Source organism: Staurois parvus, unplaced genomic scaffold (assembly GCF_062004578.1).
Source record: "Staurois parvus isolate SC_StPar_1 unplaced genomic scaffold, SC_StPar_1.0 ptg000291l, whole genome shotgun sequence".
In the NCBI taxonomy this organism is placed as follows: Eukaryota; Metazoa; Chordata; class Amphibia; order Anura; family Ranidae; genus Staurois; species Staurois parvus.
The window spans coordinates 9,627,388-9,650,104 of record NW_028318087.1 but is presented as its reverse complement, the minus strand read 5'-3'; the positions used below and the strand labels follow the sequence as shown (position 1 = coordinate 9,650,104).

General features: G+C 42.6%; 1 protein-coding gene across 1 annotated transcript in view; it reads right to left on the bottom strand.

The window, feature by feature from the left end:
* The window catches only part of AP3M1 (adaptor related protein complex 3 subunit mu 1), a 75,683-nt gene that overhangs the window by 33,165 nt on the left and 19,801 nt on the right, over positions 1-22,717 (bottom strand). The window contains exons 2-4 of the mRNA XM_089682593.1: positions 19,846-20,121; positions 9,547-9,718; positions 6,942-7,079 (exon numbers count right to left, since the gene is read on the bottom strand). Coding sequence (XP_089538719.1) covers positions 6,942-7,079; positions 9,547-9,718; positions 19,846-20,118 — 583 coding nt within the window. The 5' untranslated portion in view covers positions 20,119-20,121. The remainder of the gene's footprint in view (positions 1-6,941; positions 7,080-9,546; positions 9,719-19,845; positions 20,122-22,717) is intronic.

Below are 22,717 nucleotides of genomic sequence, written 5' to 3'. Positions count from 1 at the left end.
CTCTCGGGAGGGCCATCCTGGAAGAGTGCTTGGCAGGTCTGCTTACCTCCTCTCCCTGCGTACCTTCCACAGTGGTGGGGCTGGTGCCGGTGGTAGGCCTTCATGCCCAGGTGGGTGACTGGCGATGGCGGTTTCATTGGAGGGGTGTGGTGGTAAGTTCGCCCCTGGACCCTGCAGGTCTTGTCCCGCCATTCGGTGTGAGCACTGGGCGGCGGAAGCAGGCAGGACTTCCGGTAGGGGCGGGGTTTTGCGCTCCACAAACCGGAAGTAAGGCTACTTCCTGTGGCGGCTGCACTCCAGAGGCCGGAAGTCCGCCCAGTGACGTCATCGTCGGGAGCCAGAGACGCCGGTTCCAGTCTCCATTGAAAGGCGCAGGCTGCCACCTGGGAAACGGTCAGTAAAGCGTGCGAAGAAGCAGCGCTGTCTCCACGCTACAGGAACTTGATGGAAGCCGGACCTTTGCAGGCTGATCCTGGTTCCAGCACCGGCTCCTCGCAGGTAGGCTTGGGGAGGCCCCCCTTTATGCTGATTCCTGGGAGGTTGGTCAGAGGTCCCTCAGTCCCTATGCGTAGGTGATGGTGGGCACACTGCAGGTTCCCCCTAGCACTGGGTGCAGAGGGGATTGTTTTCTTGGGAACTGTGGATACATGTGTACTTATTTTGTTGGTTTTTAGGTTAAAACACAGGACAGGACCCCGGTGCAGGCTCCAAAGAGGAAGTGTGCAGTGTGTGCGGCTAAGTTGGGGTCTGGATATGAGAAACCCCTATGCTGCAGCTGCGTTGATAGTTTAGTTAGGGATGAGTCCTTTACTACGTGCCATAAAGTATTGTCCTCCATTGAGGATATGACGGCAACGTTTCAGGCTTTTCGGTCCCTCTTTGATAGGATACAGGCACCGCTAGGGCTTGGGTCACAGTCAGCCATGGTGGTAGGGGCCACTAGGCGGGAAGCCCCGGGAGGAGGATGAGGAGGTACCTCGATCCCTCGCGTCTTCACAGATGGGTTCGGGGTCCGAAAATGAGGAGACCCCTGCCTCTGCAGGCTCTAAATATAGATTAGCCTTAGAGGAGGTAGATGATCTCTTAAAAGCAACTTATGAGACTCTAGAGATTGAGGAGGAAGAAGTAGCCTTGTCCAAGCATGACCTCATGTATCAGGGGCTTCACGCTAAAAAGACCAGGGTGTTCCCAGTACATAGTTCCTTGATTGAGACCATCAAGCAGGAGTGGGAAAATCCAGAAAAGAAGCCTTTCTTTTCCGGAGAGCTGAAGCAAAGGTTTCCTTTTGATGAAGATCCTTCGCAGCCCTGGAATAAAGTTCCAAGACTGGACGCTCCCTTGTCTAGGATTTCAAAAAGAACGGATCTGGCCTTTGAGGACATGGGAGCTTTGAGAGACCCTATGGACAAGAGAGGGGAGGTTTTGCTACGAAGAGCTTGGGAGTCTTCATCTGTTAGCCTGAAGCCCGCCCTTTCTGCGACCTGTGTGGCTAGGAATTTAGAGTGCTGGCTAACCCAGCTACAAAATCATTTAGTGGCAGGAACCTCAAGGCAGCAGATTTTAAAGTCACTACCTCTGCTTCTTAAGGCGGCAGGATTTTTGGCGGAGTCTGTCAAACTCGCTGCTAGATCTTCAGCCTTGGTGAATTCAACCAGACGAGCTTTATGGTTGAAAACCTGGTCAGGGGACTTAGCGTCCAAATTGCGCCTGTGTGCTTTGCCATTTTTAGGAGATAACCTTTTTGGCCCTGGCCTGGAGGAAGCTCTAGAGCGCACCGCGGATAGGAAGAGAGCTTTTCCAGAAGGTAGAAAGAAAGCCTTTCCTAGGAAAACCTTTCGCCCTAAAGCACAGATGCTACAAGGTAGGGAGGTCCAGCCAAAGAAGCATTGGACAGGGCATAAAACAAAGGGAGAGGAGGATTATTCAATCCTCCTCAAGGAGCCTCCAAGTCGCAATGACTTGGGCGGCCCAGTAGGGGGAAGGCTGGGGTCCTTTCTCCCGCAGTAGGCTTCTATCTCCCCAAACCCCTACATCTGGAACCTGATTCAGGGTCCTCCAAGCAGGTTTTTGGTTACCAACCTTCCCAAGGACCAGAGAAAGGCCCAAGCGCTATGCGGTCTTATTGGGGAGCTGGTGGACCAGAGGGTTCTGGTTCAGGTGCCTCAAAGCGAACTGACTACGGCCTCTGAATCAGGCTCTAAAGTACAAGCACTTCAGAATGGAGTCAATCTATTCTGTAAGGGGTATCCGTTTCCAGGGGTGCTTCATGGCTACACTAGATTTGAGTGATGCTTACTTCCACATTCCCATCCATCAAGCAAGCCAGAAATACCTGAGGCTGGCGATAAAGATAGGTTCGCAGACCTTCCATTGGCAGTTTCGGGCCTTGCCCTTCGGACTGGCATCAGCACCGAGGATCTTTACCAAGGTTTTGGCAGAGGCTCTGGTTCCCCTGAGATTAAGGTCGATCACGATAGTACCGTATTTGGACGACTTGCTCTTTGTGGCCAGGTCTCGTCAACAGTTGGTCGAGGACTTACGGGTAGCTCAGAATCTCCTTCATCGTCTGGGTTGGCTCATCAACAGGAGAGAAGTCTGCTCTTATACCCTCCCAGAGGATGGTTTACCTGGGGTACGAAATTTTGTCTCTAGAGGAAAATATTTTTCTACCTCGGGAGAAGGTCATAAAGATGGATCAGACACTGGCAAGGTTGCAGTGCAGCCTGGCGGTCTCAGTAAGGGAAGTCGCAGCAGCAGTAGGTCTCATGACATCTTGTTTCCTGGCAGTTGCGTGGGCAAGGTTCCACCAAAGACCACTCCAGGCTTTCTTTTTGAAAGTAAGGGACGGAGACAGCTTGGCACTAGAACGGATGATCCAGCTTCCGTCCAGAGTCAAGAGGTCTCTTTGGTGGTGGCGAAGGGAAACAAATTTGACCGGAGGTCTGGATTGGGGACAGTTAGCTCCGCTCATTTTGACTACGGACGCCAGCAGTTTTGGTTGGGGAGCCCACCTAGAGGGGAGGATGGCTCAAGGAAGGTGGCCCCGGAAAGACTAGTTAAGACCCTCAAATCAAAGGGAGCTGATGGCAGTTCAGAAGGCCTTGGAGGCTTTTCAGGCAAATTTGGAGTACCATCACTTGCAAATTCGATCAGACAACATAGCGACAGTACCCTACATAAACAAGCAAGGGGGTACACAGAATCCTTCACTTCAGGAGGATCGCAGGCAGTATTCTGACCTGGGCGGAACAGAATCTGTGGTCGATATCGGCAGTTCATTTAAAGGGATTGCAGAATTCCCTGGCGGATTTTTTAAGTCGTCGACCTCTCAGTCACGACGATTGGTCTCTCAACCAGGAGGTTTTTAAAGAGATAGTGTGCAAATGGGGAAGTCCAGAAGTGGATCTATTTGCGTCACGGAAAACAGAAAGGTAGATCGTTTTTTTTCCCTGAATCCACGAGAGCAGAGCTTGGGGATAGACTCTCTGTCGACCTCTTCAGACTTCAGTTTGACCTATGCGTTCCCTCCGATCAGACTGGTCCCGGCAGTCCTGCAAACATTTTTGAAGGACGGATTTGGTCTTAAATCGCACCCTTTTGGCAAAAGAGACCCTGGTTCTCCCTACTGAAAAGGCTTGCTTCAGCTCACCCGTTTCCTCTCCCAGAGAGAAGGGATCTGATTTCGCAAAGCCCTCTTCTGCATCCGCAGGTCAAGAACTTACGGTTGACGGCTTGGTTTTTGAGGAGCAGATCCTCAAGGCCAGGGGATTCTCCGATTCGATGGTAAGGACTTTGGTAAACTGTCGTAAGCCAGTAACCAGAGCCATTTATGCTAAGGTCTGGAAAAAGTTTGCCTCATGGTGTTCAGGCCGGCTGGGGCCTCTGGACATCCCAACGATTTTAGATTTTTTTCAGGAGGGTGCAGATTGGGGCCTCTCGATCAGCACCTTGCAGGTACAGGCTTCAGCTCTAAGCATTTTTCTGCAGGTCTCCTTGCAACAAAATCCTTTTGTAGTGGATTTCTTCTGATCTCTTTCCAGGTCTAGGCCTACTAAAGTTAGGTCCTGTCCGGTTTCGGATCTGTCCTTAGTTCTAAAGGCCTTGATTCGTGAGCCTTTTGAGCCTTTGGAAGAGTCAACAATTAGGTTCTTAACCTTAAAGATTGTATTTTTGGTAGCTATCATGACAGACCGGAGGGTGAGTGAACTACAAGCGCTTTCTATTAGGGAGCCTTACCTGACCATTCTTAAAGACAGGGTAGTGCTTAGGACGGATCCAGGTTTTCTCCCTAAAGTATCCTCTTTTCACAGGTCGCAGCATATAGTTCTACCGACCTTTTGTTCTTCCTCTGAAGGTAAAGAGGAGGAAAAGCTAGGGTTACTAGATGTGAAGAGGAGTCTTATGACAGACAGATCCCGGGAATTTAGGAAGTCAGATTCCCTTTTTGTTTTGTTTTCGGGGCAGTAAAGGGGTTTTGCAGCGTCTAAGGCCACGATAGGCAGGTGGATTAGGCTGACAATAGGGGAGTCCTACAAAGTTTTAGGTATTCCGCCTCCTTTTGTTAAAGCTCACTCAACTAGGTTAGCAGCTTCCTGGGCAGAGAGGGCCGGGGCTTCGCCGGAGGAGATCTGTAACGCAGCCACTTGGTCAAAATTCTCTACCTTCGTGAAGCATTACCGCTGGATCTCCTGTCTGGTAGGGAGCAGGCGTTCGGACGCAAGGTCCTCCAGGCGGTGGGCCCACCCTAAAGGGGTAAGTTCTTGATTATCGTCTCAAGGGCTGTCCTGGAAGACGTAAGGAGAAAACCAGAGTTAGACTTACCGGTAACTCCTTTTCTACGAGTCTTCCAGGACAGCCGGTAGTTCCCACCCTTCTAATGTTCAACCGAAATATTTAAGGTTGAGTATATAGATATATAGTTATGTATAATTGTGTCTTTCAGTGTCTTCCGCTAGTTCTCGATTAAAAACTGAGTTGGAGGCCTGGAGGTCCGCCTTTTAAAGGCGTGGGGGAATGGCGTGTTTCCTGACCCAGAGGGAGGAGCTCTATGTCTCAAGGGCTGTCCTGGAAGACTCGTAGAAAAGGAGTTACTGGTAAGTCTAACTCTGGTTTTTTACCATGCAGAGCTGCACCAGAGTTTGCACTCTCCAGTTTTAGTAAATTAACCCCATAATGCCATATCTATAGTACAGCAGCCACCATTAGTAGCGATTTCCTTTGTTTTGTTCTTGTCCCATGCATTATATGCTCCTTAATATATCATAGTAGTGATTTTTTTCGGCTACCTCTGGAGTCTTTTAATGTTGTTTGGTTGCACAGAGACAGACTCCTTAAAAGATATTTTTATTTTTTTCCCTGGCCCTGAATGTCTCATCCCTAAGCCAGACCAAGGATTTGAAAGAGGAAGCTAGCTGATTTAAAGATGGTGGTGTCATCACTGAAAGCAGTCATTGATGCGTGGAGGTTAATGAGGGTACAATTCAGAGTTGTTATAATTCTTGGTGAAGCACATTGTTTATATAAATAGGTTTTCAAGGTTACAAGTGGGCTTAGAATTCACTTTAACCACTTCTATACTGGGCCAAATCTGACACTGCTCACTTATATTTAAAAATCAACATTTTTTGCTAGAAAATTACTTAGAAGCCCCAAGCATTATATATTTCTTCAGCAGAGGCCCTAGAAATTATTATTATTAGAATTATTGCTCTCGCTATAATGTTTACGAGGATACCTCACATGTGTGTTGCGAACACTGTTTACACATGCGTGTGTGACCCACATATGCATTTGCCTTTACGTGCAAGCATGGGGGAAATAGGGGTGCTTTAAAAAAATGTTTTTATTTTTACACTTTCCCTTTTTTTTTTTTTTAAATCACTTTTATTGTTTTTAGAGGGAATGTAAACATCCCTTGTTCTATCAATAGGCAGTGAAAGGCACTCTTTACTGAAAGATCTGGGGTCTATTAGACCCCAGATTTCTCCTCTGGTCTTCAAAGCAGGCGATCAGACAAAGCCTGGTCTGACTGGCTGCTTTCCTGGCTGCCAACGGCCAGGTAAACAAAGTGCCGAAGCCAAAGTGCCAAAATACTTGTCACTGGTTCTGGTATCACAGAGGGAAGAGCATCGAGTCTGTCTCTGTGTAGTGCAGCCATTGCCGCCAGTCGCAGCGGTCCTGGGCTCCCCGCATGGCCGGTCAGTCACCCACAGAAGTGTTCTGTTCAGCCACTCTAATAACTTCTGTCTAAAAGAGAATCGGCAGCTGTGAATTTTGATACCAGGATGCGTACAGGTATCCTCCTGGTATAACCACTTCGCTCCCAGAATGTCATAAGATGTCCACCCAGGGGAAGTGGTTAAGGCACACCAACTCATCCTTCCTCATGGTAAAACAAAGAATCTCTTACAGTGAATGTGTTTTTTGTTCAGGAAAGTCAATTTTTTGAAGTACCTTCGAATTACATACAGTATGTCATGTCAGTGAAGGTGCTGATCAGTATTTTTCTATGACTGTTCACATGACTGTTTATTCGATAATCTACTAGTGTGTGGCCAGATTAACCCTTGAACTGCACTCTTCCCATTGTGTACAAGCTCTGCCCCCTCCATGAGGGCCTACCATGTCAGCATTCACACACTACTCTACACCTTCTATGGACTTACCTTAGCAGTCAATTATGCTGGTTATACTCCTACCTCCAAAAGTTGATTGGGAGGTATCTTGGGTTTTGCCAATTCAAGCTCATGACAGCTATTTCTCATCAGTTATATCTGACCGGCACTACATTTATTTAATGCAGCCTTTGTAAAAATCTTAGTGTTTATTACACACACACACACTATTTTAATGGCACGTACACTTCCATTACCAGGATTTAACCTTGCTAGCCCATAATACAGTAACAGATTTTAAATACAAAATAGACAATTTTTTTTTACCAGATTTGTCTATGATTGCATCTACTTCCTCAATGACATCAAAATAGGCCTCATTGTTGGTGTACTTGACTTCAGCTCTTCTCCATGGGATGTTGGACAGTTGTCCAGTGGGTAGAGTTTCTCCCATATTGCTACTCCCTGTGAAATAAGAGGAAAAATATTGTGTAATAGCTGATCCTGGGCTTTAAAAAGGAATATAGCAGACCAAATATTAATAAACCACTAATTTTCAAGTTCAAGTAGATCTGGCATAAAAAAAAAACAATTATCTGGCAGCTCCAAGATTAATAAAATGCACAAAAAACATATTTTCCGCCCAGGTCTTGGGCTTTAAAAATCGCTTGCAGTGGGGCTGTGCATGCACTGCAAGGGTATTAACTCATTTTGTCCAGGGGAGAGCAGAAGCACTTTTACTTACCTGATCCTCCACACCCCCAGCAGACGGCACTCCCCCATGTACTGGCAGTGGACTGTTCTTTGGCGCTCTCACGTCCAGAACAGGACTATAGATCCTGCTCTGGTCTTTCTGATGTCAAGACCATAGACTACTAGAGCGCATGGGATGCAGAAGCTGCAGAGTCAGCAGTGGGGAGGAGTGAAGGGTCTGTTAATGATATATTTCCTTTGATTCTTCCCCTAGACATAAACAAGCAAATAACCCTTGCAGTGTATGGACAACCCAAGTGTAAGGGGAAAATTTATTTTGTTTGCCTAGAGTTGGGATTTAAAAATAATCCTATTACACCCTGGTTTACTGATGCTTCCTGTAGGCGTCAATGTCATTGGACATCACTGCGCAATTCTTGGAGATTGGAAATTTACAGAGAGAGCATTATAGCACAATGCAGATGTACACACTTGTGAGATTTGATATCTTCAGCTTTCCCAAGACCCTGTGAGGAGACGGAAAGTTGTCTCCCTCAAATAGGTGAGCATGCTGGAAGCTGGGGTGAGAGGTGAGTATCTTTTACATTTTGCTTTAAATTTTATGTGATGTATTTTACTAATAATTTTTAATACCAACTGAAAATACTTATTGGCTTCCCTTAAATGAGATAAAACAATCTCAGCTATAGTAATAAAACAACAGAATTTACAATCTATGGATTACCTTTAATGGCTGGGGCTGCTACAGACCAGTATGAGTACTCACATTCACATTTATTGATGTTAAAAGATCAATAACTACAACTTGTGCCAACAAAGAAAAGTGGATGAGAAGCATGCTGCTTTTTAAAATAACATTAAAAACACTTCATGGTAATGCATCTATTCATGCCACGTAGAGCTCAGCACTACATCAAACAGCATTCTGCTTTGTCAGTTTACCTTTAACCTTTCCACACACAAACTGTTCCAGCTCACAACTATTATCTACAGATTACATGAGCAATCTGCTGAGCAGAGGTCACACAGCTACATTAAAGGGAAGCTTTAGTGTATGGTTAGTGAGTGTACATTTACTGGAACTTGTACAGTTACATTTTTGGTGCGACTTCCATTTTTTAAACCAAACTTCATGTAAAACTAAAGAAACTATTGAAACAGAAAAAGGTTAAAAGAGCTGTGTTGCTACTTAAAAGTTATTACAAAAATATAAAAAGATGCAGAGAAAAGAATACTTTCCTATCCCAATGCCAATGTTGTCGATCTTTGCTCTACTGAAGAGCTAAGCTGGTTTGAGTCTTTCGTGTCCAACTCTTTCAGGTGTGACAGATGTATAGTTCCAGCTAAATGCTTGGAGGAGTCATAGTCACACACAGCACGGCTTGGTCCTGTCCTCCCCCCCTGCACCCTCCTTACAGGATTTCATTGACAGAAGCAGGAGTCAATGGTTCCAACTGCTTTCAGAGTCCTGTGAGGAGGGGAAGAGCGAGCAGTGCTGCTGCACTCAGGCACAGCGCTGGATCAAGATAGGACTCAGGTAAGTATATAGGGAAGGGGGGCATGAGGGGCGATACAACTGTTGGGATTTTTTTACCTTAATGCATGGAATACATTACAGTGCTTGTAAAGACCGAAGGTTTTTTACAGTCATACATTCTATGCATGAAGGTAAAAAACCTTCTGTGTGCTGCTCTTCCACAGCTCCACCTAATACTCACCTGAACCCCTGTTGATCCAGCGATGTGCACGGGAGCCTCAGCTGTCCCAGGACTCCCTCTCCTCATTTGCTAAATCAGCAGCGGGGCCACTGGCTCCCATTGCTGTCAAAGCCCATGAGCCAATGAGGAGCGAGCTGGGGGAGGGGCCGAGCCACGGCTCTATGTGTCTTATGGACGCATAGAGCAGGGCTTGAGACTGAGCACACCAGTGCCTCCATAGCATGCAGCTTGCTACTAGGGACATTGGTAAAGGGGGAGGAGCCAAGAAGAAGAGGAGGGGGGCTGCTCTGTGCAAAACCATTGCACAGAGCAGGCAAATATAACATGTTTGTTAATTATTTTAAAAAAGCCAAAACTTTGAGATCACTTTAAGGTAAAAAAAAATGTTATGCCTTTACAACCACTTTAAGTATACTTAAATGTTCCTTTGGACTCATCTGTGATGAAATAAAATATTTTTGTAGTGTGCTTGAGAAAAACTGAGTGAGTGTGTTACAGACCTGTGAGGGAGTTCACTACAGATCTCAGGATTGTTGGGGGTTTGATCAGCTCCTTCAAGATATTTGACTCTGTTGCCAAAGGAAATCCATTATCCAACATCTCTTCCAGCAGCTCATACACAATGACCACGTTATCCTTCAAGCAGGTCTCTGAGCACTCCCCAAAATAATCCTGGCAGACATTTATAGAAACAAGACAAGTGCACATGACATATATGATAGTTAACAAATGACAGGACATTACAAACTGTGCCCACACTGTACTGAACAGATCTAGCTGGAGTGTTAACAGATACCTAATTATAAAGGTTGAACTGAATAGTTGGCCCTTTTATCCATGGTTTAGCTGCTCTGGTCAAGGTATCAAATCATTTTCATTGCATTTCAACTAAAAATAAATCAAAGTAAATGTAGATACACTAATTTTGTAAAATATATCCAGTCTGTATATTTTATCCACTTTTTTGGTCATATCAAAGTGGAAAATTGGCCATTAAAGCACTATTTTTATTACCACTTGTTGCCCTTTTGGGGAGATACACCTTCATACATACAGTGATGGGAAATCTATCCAAATGTGAATACCAACAAAAACGAAAAAATGTTTGTAGTGTAAGGAAGGGTTAGAACTCATGACAATCTCTTTATTGCTGTCTGAGCCTTCTTGTTCTGGTGACAGCTGTAACCCTTATTTCTTGTAGAGACGTTTAGTGACAGTAAGAAAAGTCTCCCCAATGATTTCACAGATAAAAATTAAAAACCTGTAAGAATGAAGTTATAAAGAAAAAAAATTAAAAACCTTACAGATATTTGCAGCATCTAAAAACAAAAGCGTAATATATTGCAGCTTACTAGTCCTTGCAGTGGTGGTGGTGGTGTGTGGTGGCTGTATTGTTTATTTCCAGGCCTTTTTCCTTTATTTTCACCTGGATATATCTGTAAGTAACACTTCCTGTCACTTTATGGCTATGCTCCCTCCTTCAATGTATCCATTGAGGGAGCCATGATTGCCACACAGGCTGAACTTTAACTGCTTTCCCTCTGCCCTATAGTAAAAATACTGCTAGATTGTGGCAGGGCTGCACAAAATCACGTATACATATATGATTTTGCATTTCCTGGTAGGGGGCGCGCTACCATTGGTGGCCTCAGCTGTTAATCACTGGGTCCCGGCCGGTGATTCCCTACCGGCACCTGACGATCACCGACGGTGGAGAGACCTGCATGTAAACAATACAGATCTATCCCGTCAGCTCCTGCACATTGCTTTATATTGCTTTGCATAGCGCAAAAAATAGAAATGCACAGGCGATCAAATACCACCAAAAGAAAGCTCCATTTGTGGGAAAAAAAGGACATAAATTTCATTTGGGTGCAGTGTTGCATGACCACGCAATTGTAAGTTAAAGTAACGCAACAAATGGCCTGGTCAGGAAGGGGGGTAAATCCTCTGCAGGGCAAGTGGATAAAAATGTCTGCCTTTTATCTCCATTATATGGTAGTTTATTGGGATTGTTAGTTTACAAAAGAAACATAACATTGTATTGTTATCTTTTTAGCTCACAGAAAGTGACAAGAACACTTATGCATTCATGGTAAGATAAGCAGTTATTTCTGTACTTGCTAAAAATATTCTTACCCTAAAAAAAAAAAAAAAATATATGAATGCGGCCACCACATCTGAGGTCTGGTAAGCTACAATATATTAAATGTTTGCTCTTGGTTTTAACTATGGTATAAGTGAATGTCTTGCTCAGCATGTGCAAAGTGCAGGTTCACATTATTGAACTGATGAAAATGTAAGTGGCAAAATAGAACAAAGTGAAAAGCAATTATGTAGCAAAGTTTTATAAACAAACAGTCCAGCTTGAATTACTTTAAGGCTCCACTTCGGAATAAAACTATTTATTTCTCACCTCTCCTTCCAACCCCCTAACCCATCCTGACAGTCTTTTTTCCCCCTCTTAACTTGTTAAGCCAGCAATACTCACCTAAATTTCTCATCCAGGTCCCTCAATGACGCTGGTTCTGGTGCAGGGGGGGCACTAATCTACTGCTGTGATGGTGCCCTGAGACCACCGGTCCCTTACTCTCCTCCTGTGAGGGCTTAAGTTCTCCTCTCTTCTGAGAGGATCCTGCAGTCAGCTATCCAACAGAACTGTTCATGTTACTTAGGCAGTGATGTGCACACTCAAAAAAGGGCCTCAAGCAGGAAGTAAACAGAATAGGAGAAGGCCTGGGGCTGAAGTTTCACATGACCATGACTTAAAGTGGAACTAAAGTACAGTAAATAATAATAAAACAGTGAGCACGCAAGCCCTTTGATGCAGAAGAGACATGCAACTCCTGTGCATGGTCAGACACCCACAAGGTTCTTCGCCATCACTGGCATCTTTTTCCCACCTTCTTCTAGCTGCCGTTTTTTGGCAATGTTCACTGGCCAGCTCAGGATGCTCTCACTTTTGTGAGGGCATCCTGAGTGAGGGCTGCCCGTGAGGGCATCCTGAGCTGGCCAGTGAACATGGTCAAAAACCGGCACCTAGAAGAAGATGGGAAAAAGATGCTAGCGCTGGCGAAGAACCTTGTGGGTGTTTGACCATTCAAGCACAGGGGGGTATCGCTGGGTTTAGTTCTGCTTTATGGCAAGTAAAAAGGGGCATTTAGATAGGACATTTTTGATTTTTATACTACAATGATCAGTAAGGGAGGGGGTGTTCACCATATCTGTATTTAAAATATTACCTTTAAAATATACACCAACATAGGTATTGTAAATTGCATTAACAATTATCCTCAAATGTTAGCAACCTAAAACTCATACTTCTAATAGTGGCCATACACACTTTAGCTTTATGTGTTCAATTTGATCAAAACAATCGAATCCACAAACAGTCATAACTTCTGATTAATTTAGACTCAATTTTGATCAAACTGAGTAGATCAGCCAGGGTGCAAAACTAAGATACTTTGTTCATAAAGGCATTTCAGGAGGAGGAGCCTGACCATGGCGGCAGGGGAGAGAGCGATGTGAGCGCTCTCCGTGGGACAGCCACCCTCACCCCATCGTTCCTAAGAAACATGCTGCCGAGGAAGCCCAGCTAAACCCTACCTTTGAGAGGGGGTCCCGCCTGAAGAGCGGAGAGGACGGAGCTTTCGGGGACCGTGGCAGTGGGACGGACTAAGCCTCTCGTCGGATGCAGCGGGCTGCTGGGAAACTAGGGGACGCGAGGCGGTCACGTGACCTCCCGCAAGGGAGTACTGGGAGGAAGAGAAGCCGGCTGTCTCTCCTAGTCAAAGGGAGACGCCGGCTCTCTCACTGACAGGCCACGAGGACCCAGCTTTGGGAGAGCAGCAACGCTGTAAGTCGGACGGCGTTCTAAAGAACCGGGGAAACGCCGTCCCAACGAAGGGGAGTCCTGTTTTGCTGACCACCTGTGGAGGAGGGGAGCAAAGGATAAAGAGAGGAACCTGGAGGAATCCCCCAAAAGAGGAAATAAAGCCTGAAGGGACCCCTGAATAGAGGACAACGAGCCTGAAAGGCAGCCTTCCTGAAAAAGCAGTCGGAGAAAGGTGAGTGAGAGTGGCTGAACTACACATTAAATTTGTATATGGACTGTAAAATACGGAAGCAGGAGAGGAATAAATAGGGGGGATTCCCAAAGGGGCAGAAGAAATGGACCTTCTTTAAAAGGACGTATTACAGCATATGCCCTAAAGGTTTAAAGGAGAGAGATAGGACCTACAGAAAATATGAAGAGTAAAAATAGTAAAGGGAGCGGTCCCAAGCACTCCCAATCTGGAACGATTAGAAAATATACATCCCAGGGTAATGTGACCCCAGAAAGATCTCAGGGGATATGTGAAAGAAGTATAATGGAAAATAGTATGAATAAGAGCGTCAGGTCATCTGGGAAATGCATAATAATAGCCAATTAATACTAGAGGGAACAGAGCTGAGAGAAAATGAAGGAGAACTACAAATCCCAAATAAAAAGGAGATGGCAGAAATGTTTAGAAATTTGGAAAAATCTATTAAACAAGAGATGGGAATCATCCGGAATGATTTAGGACATTTATTATCAAGAGTAGAAGAAACAGAAGAAAAAAATTAAAAAACATGATCAAGCTATCCCTGAATTGAGAAATCAGTTAATGGAGATAAGGAAAGCACAAAATAAGCTGTGGCATAAGCTGGAGATACAAGGTAACATGCATAGAAAAAAGAACCTCAGAATAAAAGGAGTCCCGGAACCTGCACAAGGAGAAGATTTAAAAGGGACAATACATAACATTTTAAACTCCATTATGGATAAATCTAGTACAGAGACATGTGAACTGGATAATGTATACAGAATAGGAAGGCTCCAACGAGAGCAGGTGGAAGAGAGACCGAGAGATGTAGTTGTACAATTCCATAAAAATGGAGAGAGAGAAGAAATATGGAAGAAGATAAGAGGAAGAACCAGTATTAAATATGAAGGGAAAAATATACAAGTTTTTGCAGACCTGACAGCTGAGACATTGAGGAGAAAGAGATCATTGAAACCACTATTAGAACAGATGAAAAAACAGAATATACAATATAGATGGAGTAGCTCAATGTGTTTAATCGGATGGAAGAATGGAGTTACCGCATACTTAAGATTTCCTGAGGAACTGAGAGACTTTTTTGACAAACTTAACATCCAGAGAATAGAGATTCCAGGTTGGGGGGAGGAAGAAGGAGGGATATATGCTGGGGGGAAAAGAAGAATGGCAGCAAGTTAAAAAGAGAAATAGAGAATTGATAGATAAGGGAACTTTGGGAAGGTGAACCGTACAGGGTCAGAGTTTAACCCCAGGGTCAAAAATCAAACGTGGCACTAGGTCCACAAATGATTAGAAGGCAATTAGTAGGCCTAATGGGGGGGTGGGAGGGAGAGGTGGGGGAGAGGATGGAGGGGGGATGGGAGTCGGGTCGGAGGGAGGGGAGGGGCTACTGGGTTAATACTCCGCATGATAGTAGGGATAAAGAGGAAGAGGCATTTTGGAAGAGAGATAGAGCGAACTAAGAAGGATGGAAGAAATACAGTTTATAACCTATAATGTGAATGGGTTGAGTTGTCCTAAGATTTAAGTTGTTTAAGGAGTTACATCATAGGGCAACGTCAGTGGTATTTTTACAGGAGACTCATTTTGAGATAGAGGCAAATGTGAAATTGAAATCTAAATATTACCCAACATGGTATTACGCTGACTCTCCAATTAAAAGAGCAAAAGGGGTTGCAATAGGATTGGCAAAGAATATGAGATTTGAGTTGGAGGATAGAAGGACCGATCCTAAGGGGAGATTTTTATTCTTGAAAGGTAAACTTCAGGGGATTGAGTGTACATTAGCCAATATATACTGCCCCAATAAGAAACCGGAGATGTATATGAAGGGTCTGTTGAAAAAATTGATAGAATTTAAAAAAGGGCGTTTGATAGTAGCAGGAGATTTAAATTTCTGCATGGAAACACAAAAGGACGCTACCTCTTCTGTGCAAAGAGAGGGGGGTAGGTCTCTGAGAGCTTTTAAAAAAGTGATTCACGAGTATCAACTAGTGGACACCTGGAGAATAATGCATATGAAAGACAGAGACTATACCTTCTTCTCTAATGCACACGAGACATACTCGAGACTAGATTACATTTTAATAGACCATCAACTCATTGAACTTTTGGTCAAAATAGAAATAGAGACAAGAACGTTCTCTGATCATGCTCCTGTCGTAATCAAAATGGGATGGGGAAGAAGGTGGACTGGAGGTTTAGGGTGGAGGTTAAATGAGGCTCTTCTTCTGGATGAGGATATAGCTCAGAGGATCGGGAAAGAGATTGAGGTATATTTTAAGGAGAATGAAACAGAGGAAGTATCGATAGCTACAGTTTGGGAGAGTCATAAGGTATTTATAAGAGGAATTTTGATTGCGGCAGGAGCAAGGAAGAAAAAAGAAAGAAGAGAGAGGGTCAGTGGGCTTCTAAAAGAAATACTGGACCTGGAGCAGATCCACAAGAAGAAAATAACAAAAGATACAAGACAGAAGTTAATGGATAAAAAAGTTGAGCTAGAGATGTTGATGGATGAGGAGAAGAGAAGAGTATATAACAAAGTCTTAAGTGAGAGATATAGATGGGGAGATAGACCAGGAAATTACTTAATGAGAGCTTTGAATAAAAAGAAAAATAGGAACTATATAGAAAAGATAAAAAGTCCTAAGGGGGAGTTGGCCTACTCAACTAAAAGAGATTATTAAAGTGTTCACGGAGTGTTATAGAAAGTTATATAATATTAGTCCCCAAGGCTCTCCAAAAGAAGCTCGAGAGGGAATTAATGAAAAAAGGATGATATATTTAAAAAATGCGGGACTACCAAAACTAAGTGAAGCACAGTTGAACTCCTTGGACATGGAAATTTCCCAGGAAGAAATTAAAGCAGCATTAAGAAGTACAGGGGGAGGAAAAAGCCCAGGACCGGATGGCTACACAGTTAGGTATTATAAAAAATACAGTGAATTACTGTTACCCAAGCTGAAGAAGTATATGAATGCTCTGGGAGGTGGGATGGAGGTGAGGAGGGAATCTTTACAGGCCCATGTAGTACTTATTCACAAGGAGGGAAAAGATCCCTCTCAGTGCTCCAGCTATAGACCAATTTCATTATTGAACACTGATACCAAACTGTACGCAAAGGTTCTAGCAAACAGGTTGAAAGATCTAATGTCTGATTGGATACATGGTGATCAGGTGGGCTTTGTACCAGGGAGAGAGGGTAGAGATAACGGTTTGAGAACCCTGATGCTTATTTAGAAAAGTAGAAAAGGGAAAGCCCCGGTGGTGCTCTTGTCAATTGATGCAGAGAAGGCATTTGATAGAGTGGACTGGGGCTTTATGATGGACAACTTAAAAGCGCTGGAGATAGGAGATAGAATGCGTGAGTGGATAAGTAAATTATATAGGGAGCCTACCGCAATCATCACGGTAAATGGGGAGAGATCAGACCCCATTGGGATGTCTAATAGAACAAGACAGGGCTGCCCACTGTCCCCTTTACTATATGTTTTGTCACTGGAACCTCTGTTGTCAATAATAAGGAATAGTGGAGCGGTAAAGGGAATTCAGATAGAAACTATAGAACATAAAGTAGCGGCCTTTGCGGACGACTTATTGTTCTATGTGGGGAATCCCCGAATAACACTCCCAAATATAATGAAGATCCTGAAGGAGTATGGTGAATTATCAAATCTAAAAATTAACCCAACAAAAACAGAGATTTTGAACATTAATATACCAAAGAACGAAAAAGAAAAGCTACAAAAAGAATTCCCCTTTATATGGAGAGAAAAAGATATAAAATACCTAGGAATAAAACTCACTGTCTCATCTAAGCATTTATATAGATTAAACTATATTTCTTTGATAAACGAGATCGGGGAAGAATTAAAAATATTAGAAGGAGGAAACCCATCCTGGATAGGACGTATAAACCTAGTCAAAATGGTAATTATACCTAAAATATTGTATAGATTTCAAATGGTACCAATTAAAATCCCAGAGGCCTTCTTTAAGATAATAAAAAAAATGTTAACAAGATATATATGGAAGAATAAAAAACCAAGAATATCATATGAAACATTAAGTAGGATTAAAGAGAAAGGGGGAATGGGTCTGCCAGATGTCAAGAGATACTATAAAGCAGTAGTTTTAGCAAGAATATATGACTGGACATTTAACCATAAGGGGAAAAGTTGGGTAAAAATTGAAAATGATCTTAGTGGAAACAGATTGAGTAAGATGATATGGGTTCCAGCACAGTTTAGAGGAATTAAAGAAAGCACAAGTATCTACACTTTAAATGTTTTAAGGGTATGGGACAACTTACACAAAAACTTAAAATGGGAATTTAATTCTATATTAATGCCTCTTACAAACACTGAATACTTTCCTCCGGGAAAGGATAAGATATCAGGGAGATGGTTTAGAAAGGAAGATATCCAATTGAGAGATGTTTTGGTAGAGGGGGAATTGAGACCATTTAAAGAATTAATAGAGAAGAAGGGAGATATCTTCACTAGAATAGATGAGTGGACATATCATCAATTAAAATGTTTTATTGGAAATCTCCCGAAACCCCTGAGATTAAAACAGGAGTGGAATATGTTTGAAAGGCTGTTAGAAACACGAAGGGATGGGAAGCACGGTATTGCGAAAATCTATAGAATACTCACAGAATTAGACACAAACACAAAGTTAACTTTTATAACAAAATGGGAAAGGGATATGGAAGTAGTGTTTGATGAGGAAAAACAGAGAAAGATGTTTAGACTGATACACGAGAATGTTAGTATGAGAGAGGTTGAGATTAATTATAAGTGTGTGACACGATGGCACATTACACCGAGTGTTGAGCATAAGATGAGTGGGGAAAGTTCAAAAATGTGTTGGAGAGGATGTGGAGAGATAGGCACGGTGTTTCACATATGGTGGGAATGTCCGAAAATCCAAGCTTGCTGGAAGATAATAGTCAAATTGATTGAAGAAATAACTGGAAACGACATAGGGTTAGACCCAACGACGTGCCTCCTACAGATTGAATCCCCCTGAGGAAGCCACGTGACCCTGTGGCGTAACGCGTAGGGGAGGGGCTCTGACGTCACAACGCCACTTCTCAGCAGAACGGCGAGTACTGTTATTGTGCATGGGCACACATTGAAACACGCTCTGTATTGTCTTGTGGAATGTAAGTGCGCATTTTACCAGAGACAAATTAAAGTCTTTATGAAAGATAAAGCACTATGTGGGAATTTTTCTTTTACATGGTCTAAACTGGAGGAGCAAAAGGGGAGAAGAGGAGATAGGAGATTGATCCCCACAGGACGAGGGAGATATCCGCATTCATCCATCTAGCCCTTACAGCTCAGAAGAATTTGGGAGGCCACCCAGTGGAAGGAGAGTAACGTTACAGTCCATTCCAACAGCAATATATTTTTCACAATATATAAAGATCAAAATTGGGACATTCATATTATGTCTAGTTAAGGACAATAAGTATATAGCTCCATTTAGAACTTTGGGCTGTATAAGTGAGGTGAACACACAATATCACTTGCACAGCAAGATTATATAGAGGTTTTTTATTTTTATATTCATTTTTATTATTTATTAATTATTATTATAAAATGTTTTTGTGTATTTTGGAATTTGTCACATACACATTTTGTTTTGCACATATATGTCACTTTAAATGGTGGTTTTTTGATTATTTATTTTTATAATAATAATATCACGTATATGGAATTCGATTATATTTATTAGAGTTTTTTTTATATTATTGATCTTATTTTATTTATAATATATTTAGTAACACTGTTTAATAATCAATTGTAGCACAGAGGTTTTTATTTTAATTTATTTTATATCACTATGGAATAATATATATTTACATTATTTCACAGTAGTGCATGATATGCACGTTTGAAGGGGAAAATATTTCAAATATTTTATTTTTTAGTAGGTGGAGCGCGACACAATTAATATTTTATTAGTGCCTCCTACATAATGTTGAGACATCAGTAAATAAATACAAAGAGTCAGGCGTATGGTACTACTTAAATGCGGCGAAAGGCTTGATACCCAAGTTTTGGCAGAAAACTGAGGTACCGAAGGAGGAAGACTGGATTAATAGAGTAAACCAGATAGGTAGAATGGAAAAATCGTACCATATGCAGGAAGATAGAATGGCAGTATACTATATGAAATGGGAAAAGTGGGAAAAAGCAGGATTGAAAGAGAAATATAGAAAACTATAATCTAGGACGTTACCTAAAGTTAATAAGCCTCGAGAGATCAGATTGGGTTAGAGCTTGCAGAGGGGGAGGAGGGGGTGGGTTGGGAAAGAAAAGAGCTTTTAGAAGGGGAAATGTAGAAATGTTATAATTGTCTATTTATATGTGAACTGTTTCCCTGCATGGATATTTGTAATAATATGAAAAATTTATAAATATTTAAATTAAAAAAAATAAAAAATAAAAAAAATAAAGCATTCGATCATTTATCGAAGTATGTATGGCCACTATAAAATACATAATGGAATTCTTCTACTGATGGATAATGAAATTCTTTTATTGTTTATTATCAAAAGCATCTGTCACACAATGTTAGCAAATTAGTAAACAGTAACTTCCTGTTCCCTGAGCATGGTACACTATAAACAAAAGAAAATAAAACTCAATTCACCATACCAATAAAAAGAAATGAAAAAAAACCAGCACTGGCAACTACCTGAAATGTATCTGCGACTCGATGAAGAAACTCGATGACAAAAAGTGGAGTCACCTCATTCTGAATGACTGCCACAAAGAAAAGTTTTTCTCGGTAAATGCTGATAAGGTAATGGTGAGGGGTGGGAATAACCGGAGGAATATTCTCCACATCTGCTGCCTTCTCCTGAGCTTCAAAGAAATAGTCGCACACAGAACGACTCACTACACTCTTCCAGTGTTTCTCTAAGAAGATGTCACCAGACCCATTGATGAGGAAGAGGCTGTGGATCATCTTCTGCAGGAAGAAGAAAAGTAGAAGTAAACTATAAGCATAGGCTATGAGCTGCATCAAGTTAACAGAAAAGCGTATTAACATAAAACAGTATAACCAAGGCATGTCAGCAAAAGCTAAAGTGTCACTAAAACTAAAAATGTACTGTTCTGTCATTACCCTATCTACACGTTTCCATTACACATGTTGTGATTGTTCGTAATCACCTGGTTGATCTTGTCATTTCACTGTACTTCCCTATTTAAATGGCAATGGAATAGCAGCTGATCCTGGGTATCCTCCATTGCCATTCTCACTGTGCATGCCCTGGGAGACCCCGGTTGAGAAGCAGTGCACTTCTTGTTTAGAAGAGACCCCCATGTGACTGTTAATTATCCTTTAGGGTGGCTCCAGCAGTCCTGACATCCCCTGCTTTCTGCCCCACTTGAGTCAATCAGCACAAACTCTGCCTTCATGCGAAACAGCTTTCCTTCTTGCTCCACCCATACCTCTTACATTGCGGTACAGAGCAAGTACCTGAACGTGACCGTGGTATTTAGCACATAAAATAAGTCATTTTTTACAAAATATTGCCATGAGATAAAAGTAAAAGCATTTACATTTCCTAATAATTCATACTAATCTATTGATTGGGGTTTACACTAAGTCTTCACTCCAAACATACATCTAAATACATAGGTAAAATAGATTATATATCCACATTTCACTTGCCATTGGATTTCCATTTCTGACTAGTGAGGTTGGAAACCTAGTACAAACTGATCACCTCATACCCAGTATGTTATTGGACAATAGTATCACACTGATATCAACTGAAAACGTGATCCCTCACATCTTGTGGTCTATGTGCATGCACCACACCTGACTGATACTTAAAGCGGAGTTCCACTCACCCTTTCAAAAAAAATAAAAGTCAGCAGCTACAAAAACTGTAGCTGCTGACTTTTAAAAAACAGCCACTTACCTGTCCCTCGGTCCCATGGTGTATCCCCCGCAGCCCATTTCACCGGCCATCCTGTATTCCAGGAGGCCGGCATCTTCCGTGTGGGTACCCACTGCGCATGAGCGAGTAACGTGCTTCATGAATGGTTCTGTAGTCTTCTGGGACCTGTCACGTGTCCCAAAAGACTACAGGGAGGGAGGACACCTTCTGTTTCCGATCACCTAGGCAATCGGACCGGAAGTGGGAGCGGGTACCTGTCAAATTCGGGTACCCGCTCCCCCCCCCCGCCCCCCAAAGGTGCCAATCCTTAATGGGGAGTGGGGGAGCAGTCCTTAAAGCGGAACTTCCTCTTTTGGGTGGAGCTCCGCTTTAAGGCTGCCCCTTTCACTTCTGACATTTCCAGGGGATCATGAAGTAAATTGTAAACTCACAGAGTAAAGTTTTGACTTTTGTACAGAGGTAGGTTTGCTGGATAGCATTAGCAGCTCATTGATTGTTGTTGTTGACTGGAATTTAAAAGGAATAGAACATCCAAGACAGATATTCCTGATTTGGCTGCGCTCTGGCAGCCTGAACCACCTACTGGTGTTTTAAAACTTTTCAGGGTCTCCACTGTTGTGATTTATTTATTAGACCCAGCTCCACCTAAACTGCATAAGCCATTGTGAAGTAAAGTTTTTTTCTGTAGCATTGTTCATTTCCCCCATCCACTTCACGTTGTGTACTATTTAGCAGGGAAAGTTGAATTATTTTATATATAGTTGGAGGAAGGACTCAGTCCCCCATTGCCACATACATATAAATCTAGTTAGTAATTCAACCCAGTGACTCTCACGAAAAACTGCAATACAAGTTTTGAATGGACAATATGATTCCTCCTTATGTATTTCCAGGTTACATAGTTACATAGTCTGGCTGAAAAAAAGATAAAAGTCCATCCAGTTCAACCATTAAAAAAAAACAAAACAAGTTATAATCCTATACCCACAGTTGATCCAGAGGAAGGCAAAAAGACCCAGCAAAGCATGATCTACTGGTAATTTGCTCCTGCAGGGGAAAAAAATCCTTCCTGATCCCCTGAGAGACAATCGAATATTCCCTGGATCAACTTTACCTATAAATGTTAGCATCCAGTTATATTCTGTGTATCTAAGAAACAATCCAGGACTTTTTTAAAGCAATCCTCTGAGCTGGCCAGAACTGACTCTTAAGGGAGTCTAGGTTACAGATTACAAAGGTTCACCTGATGTCTAGTAAGTGACAGCATATCACATCAGAGGCTCTAGGCCCCACCTACAAGACAGAGATGATGATTTCTCATAGAAAAAAAAAATCTTGAAACTTGAACAATGTGAACCTTTGAGATGGTCCTGATAAGTGAAACCATCATTGGTGCAGTTAATGTTCATTCTACAACTGCAAACACAGTAAGGACCAAGACGTAACACATATCTACACAAACTATTGCAGGCTACTAAATACGTAACTAGAATAGCCTCACCTTTACACAAGCTGAAGGCCTCATTTACACTTGAGGCGGGGGGGGGGTAAAATAGGTGGCTGAGCTGCAGCCTAAAGCGGAACTTCACTCTCTCAATCAACATGGACTATTTCCAGTCCTTATACTGCTAGCATTAATAAGTATATTATATTTAC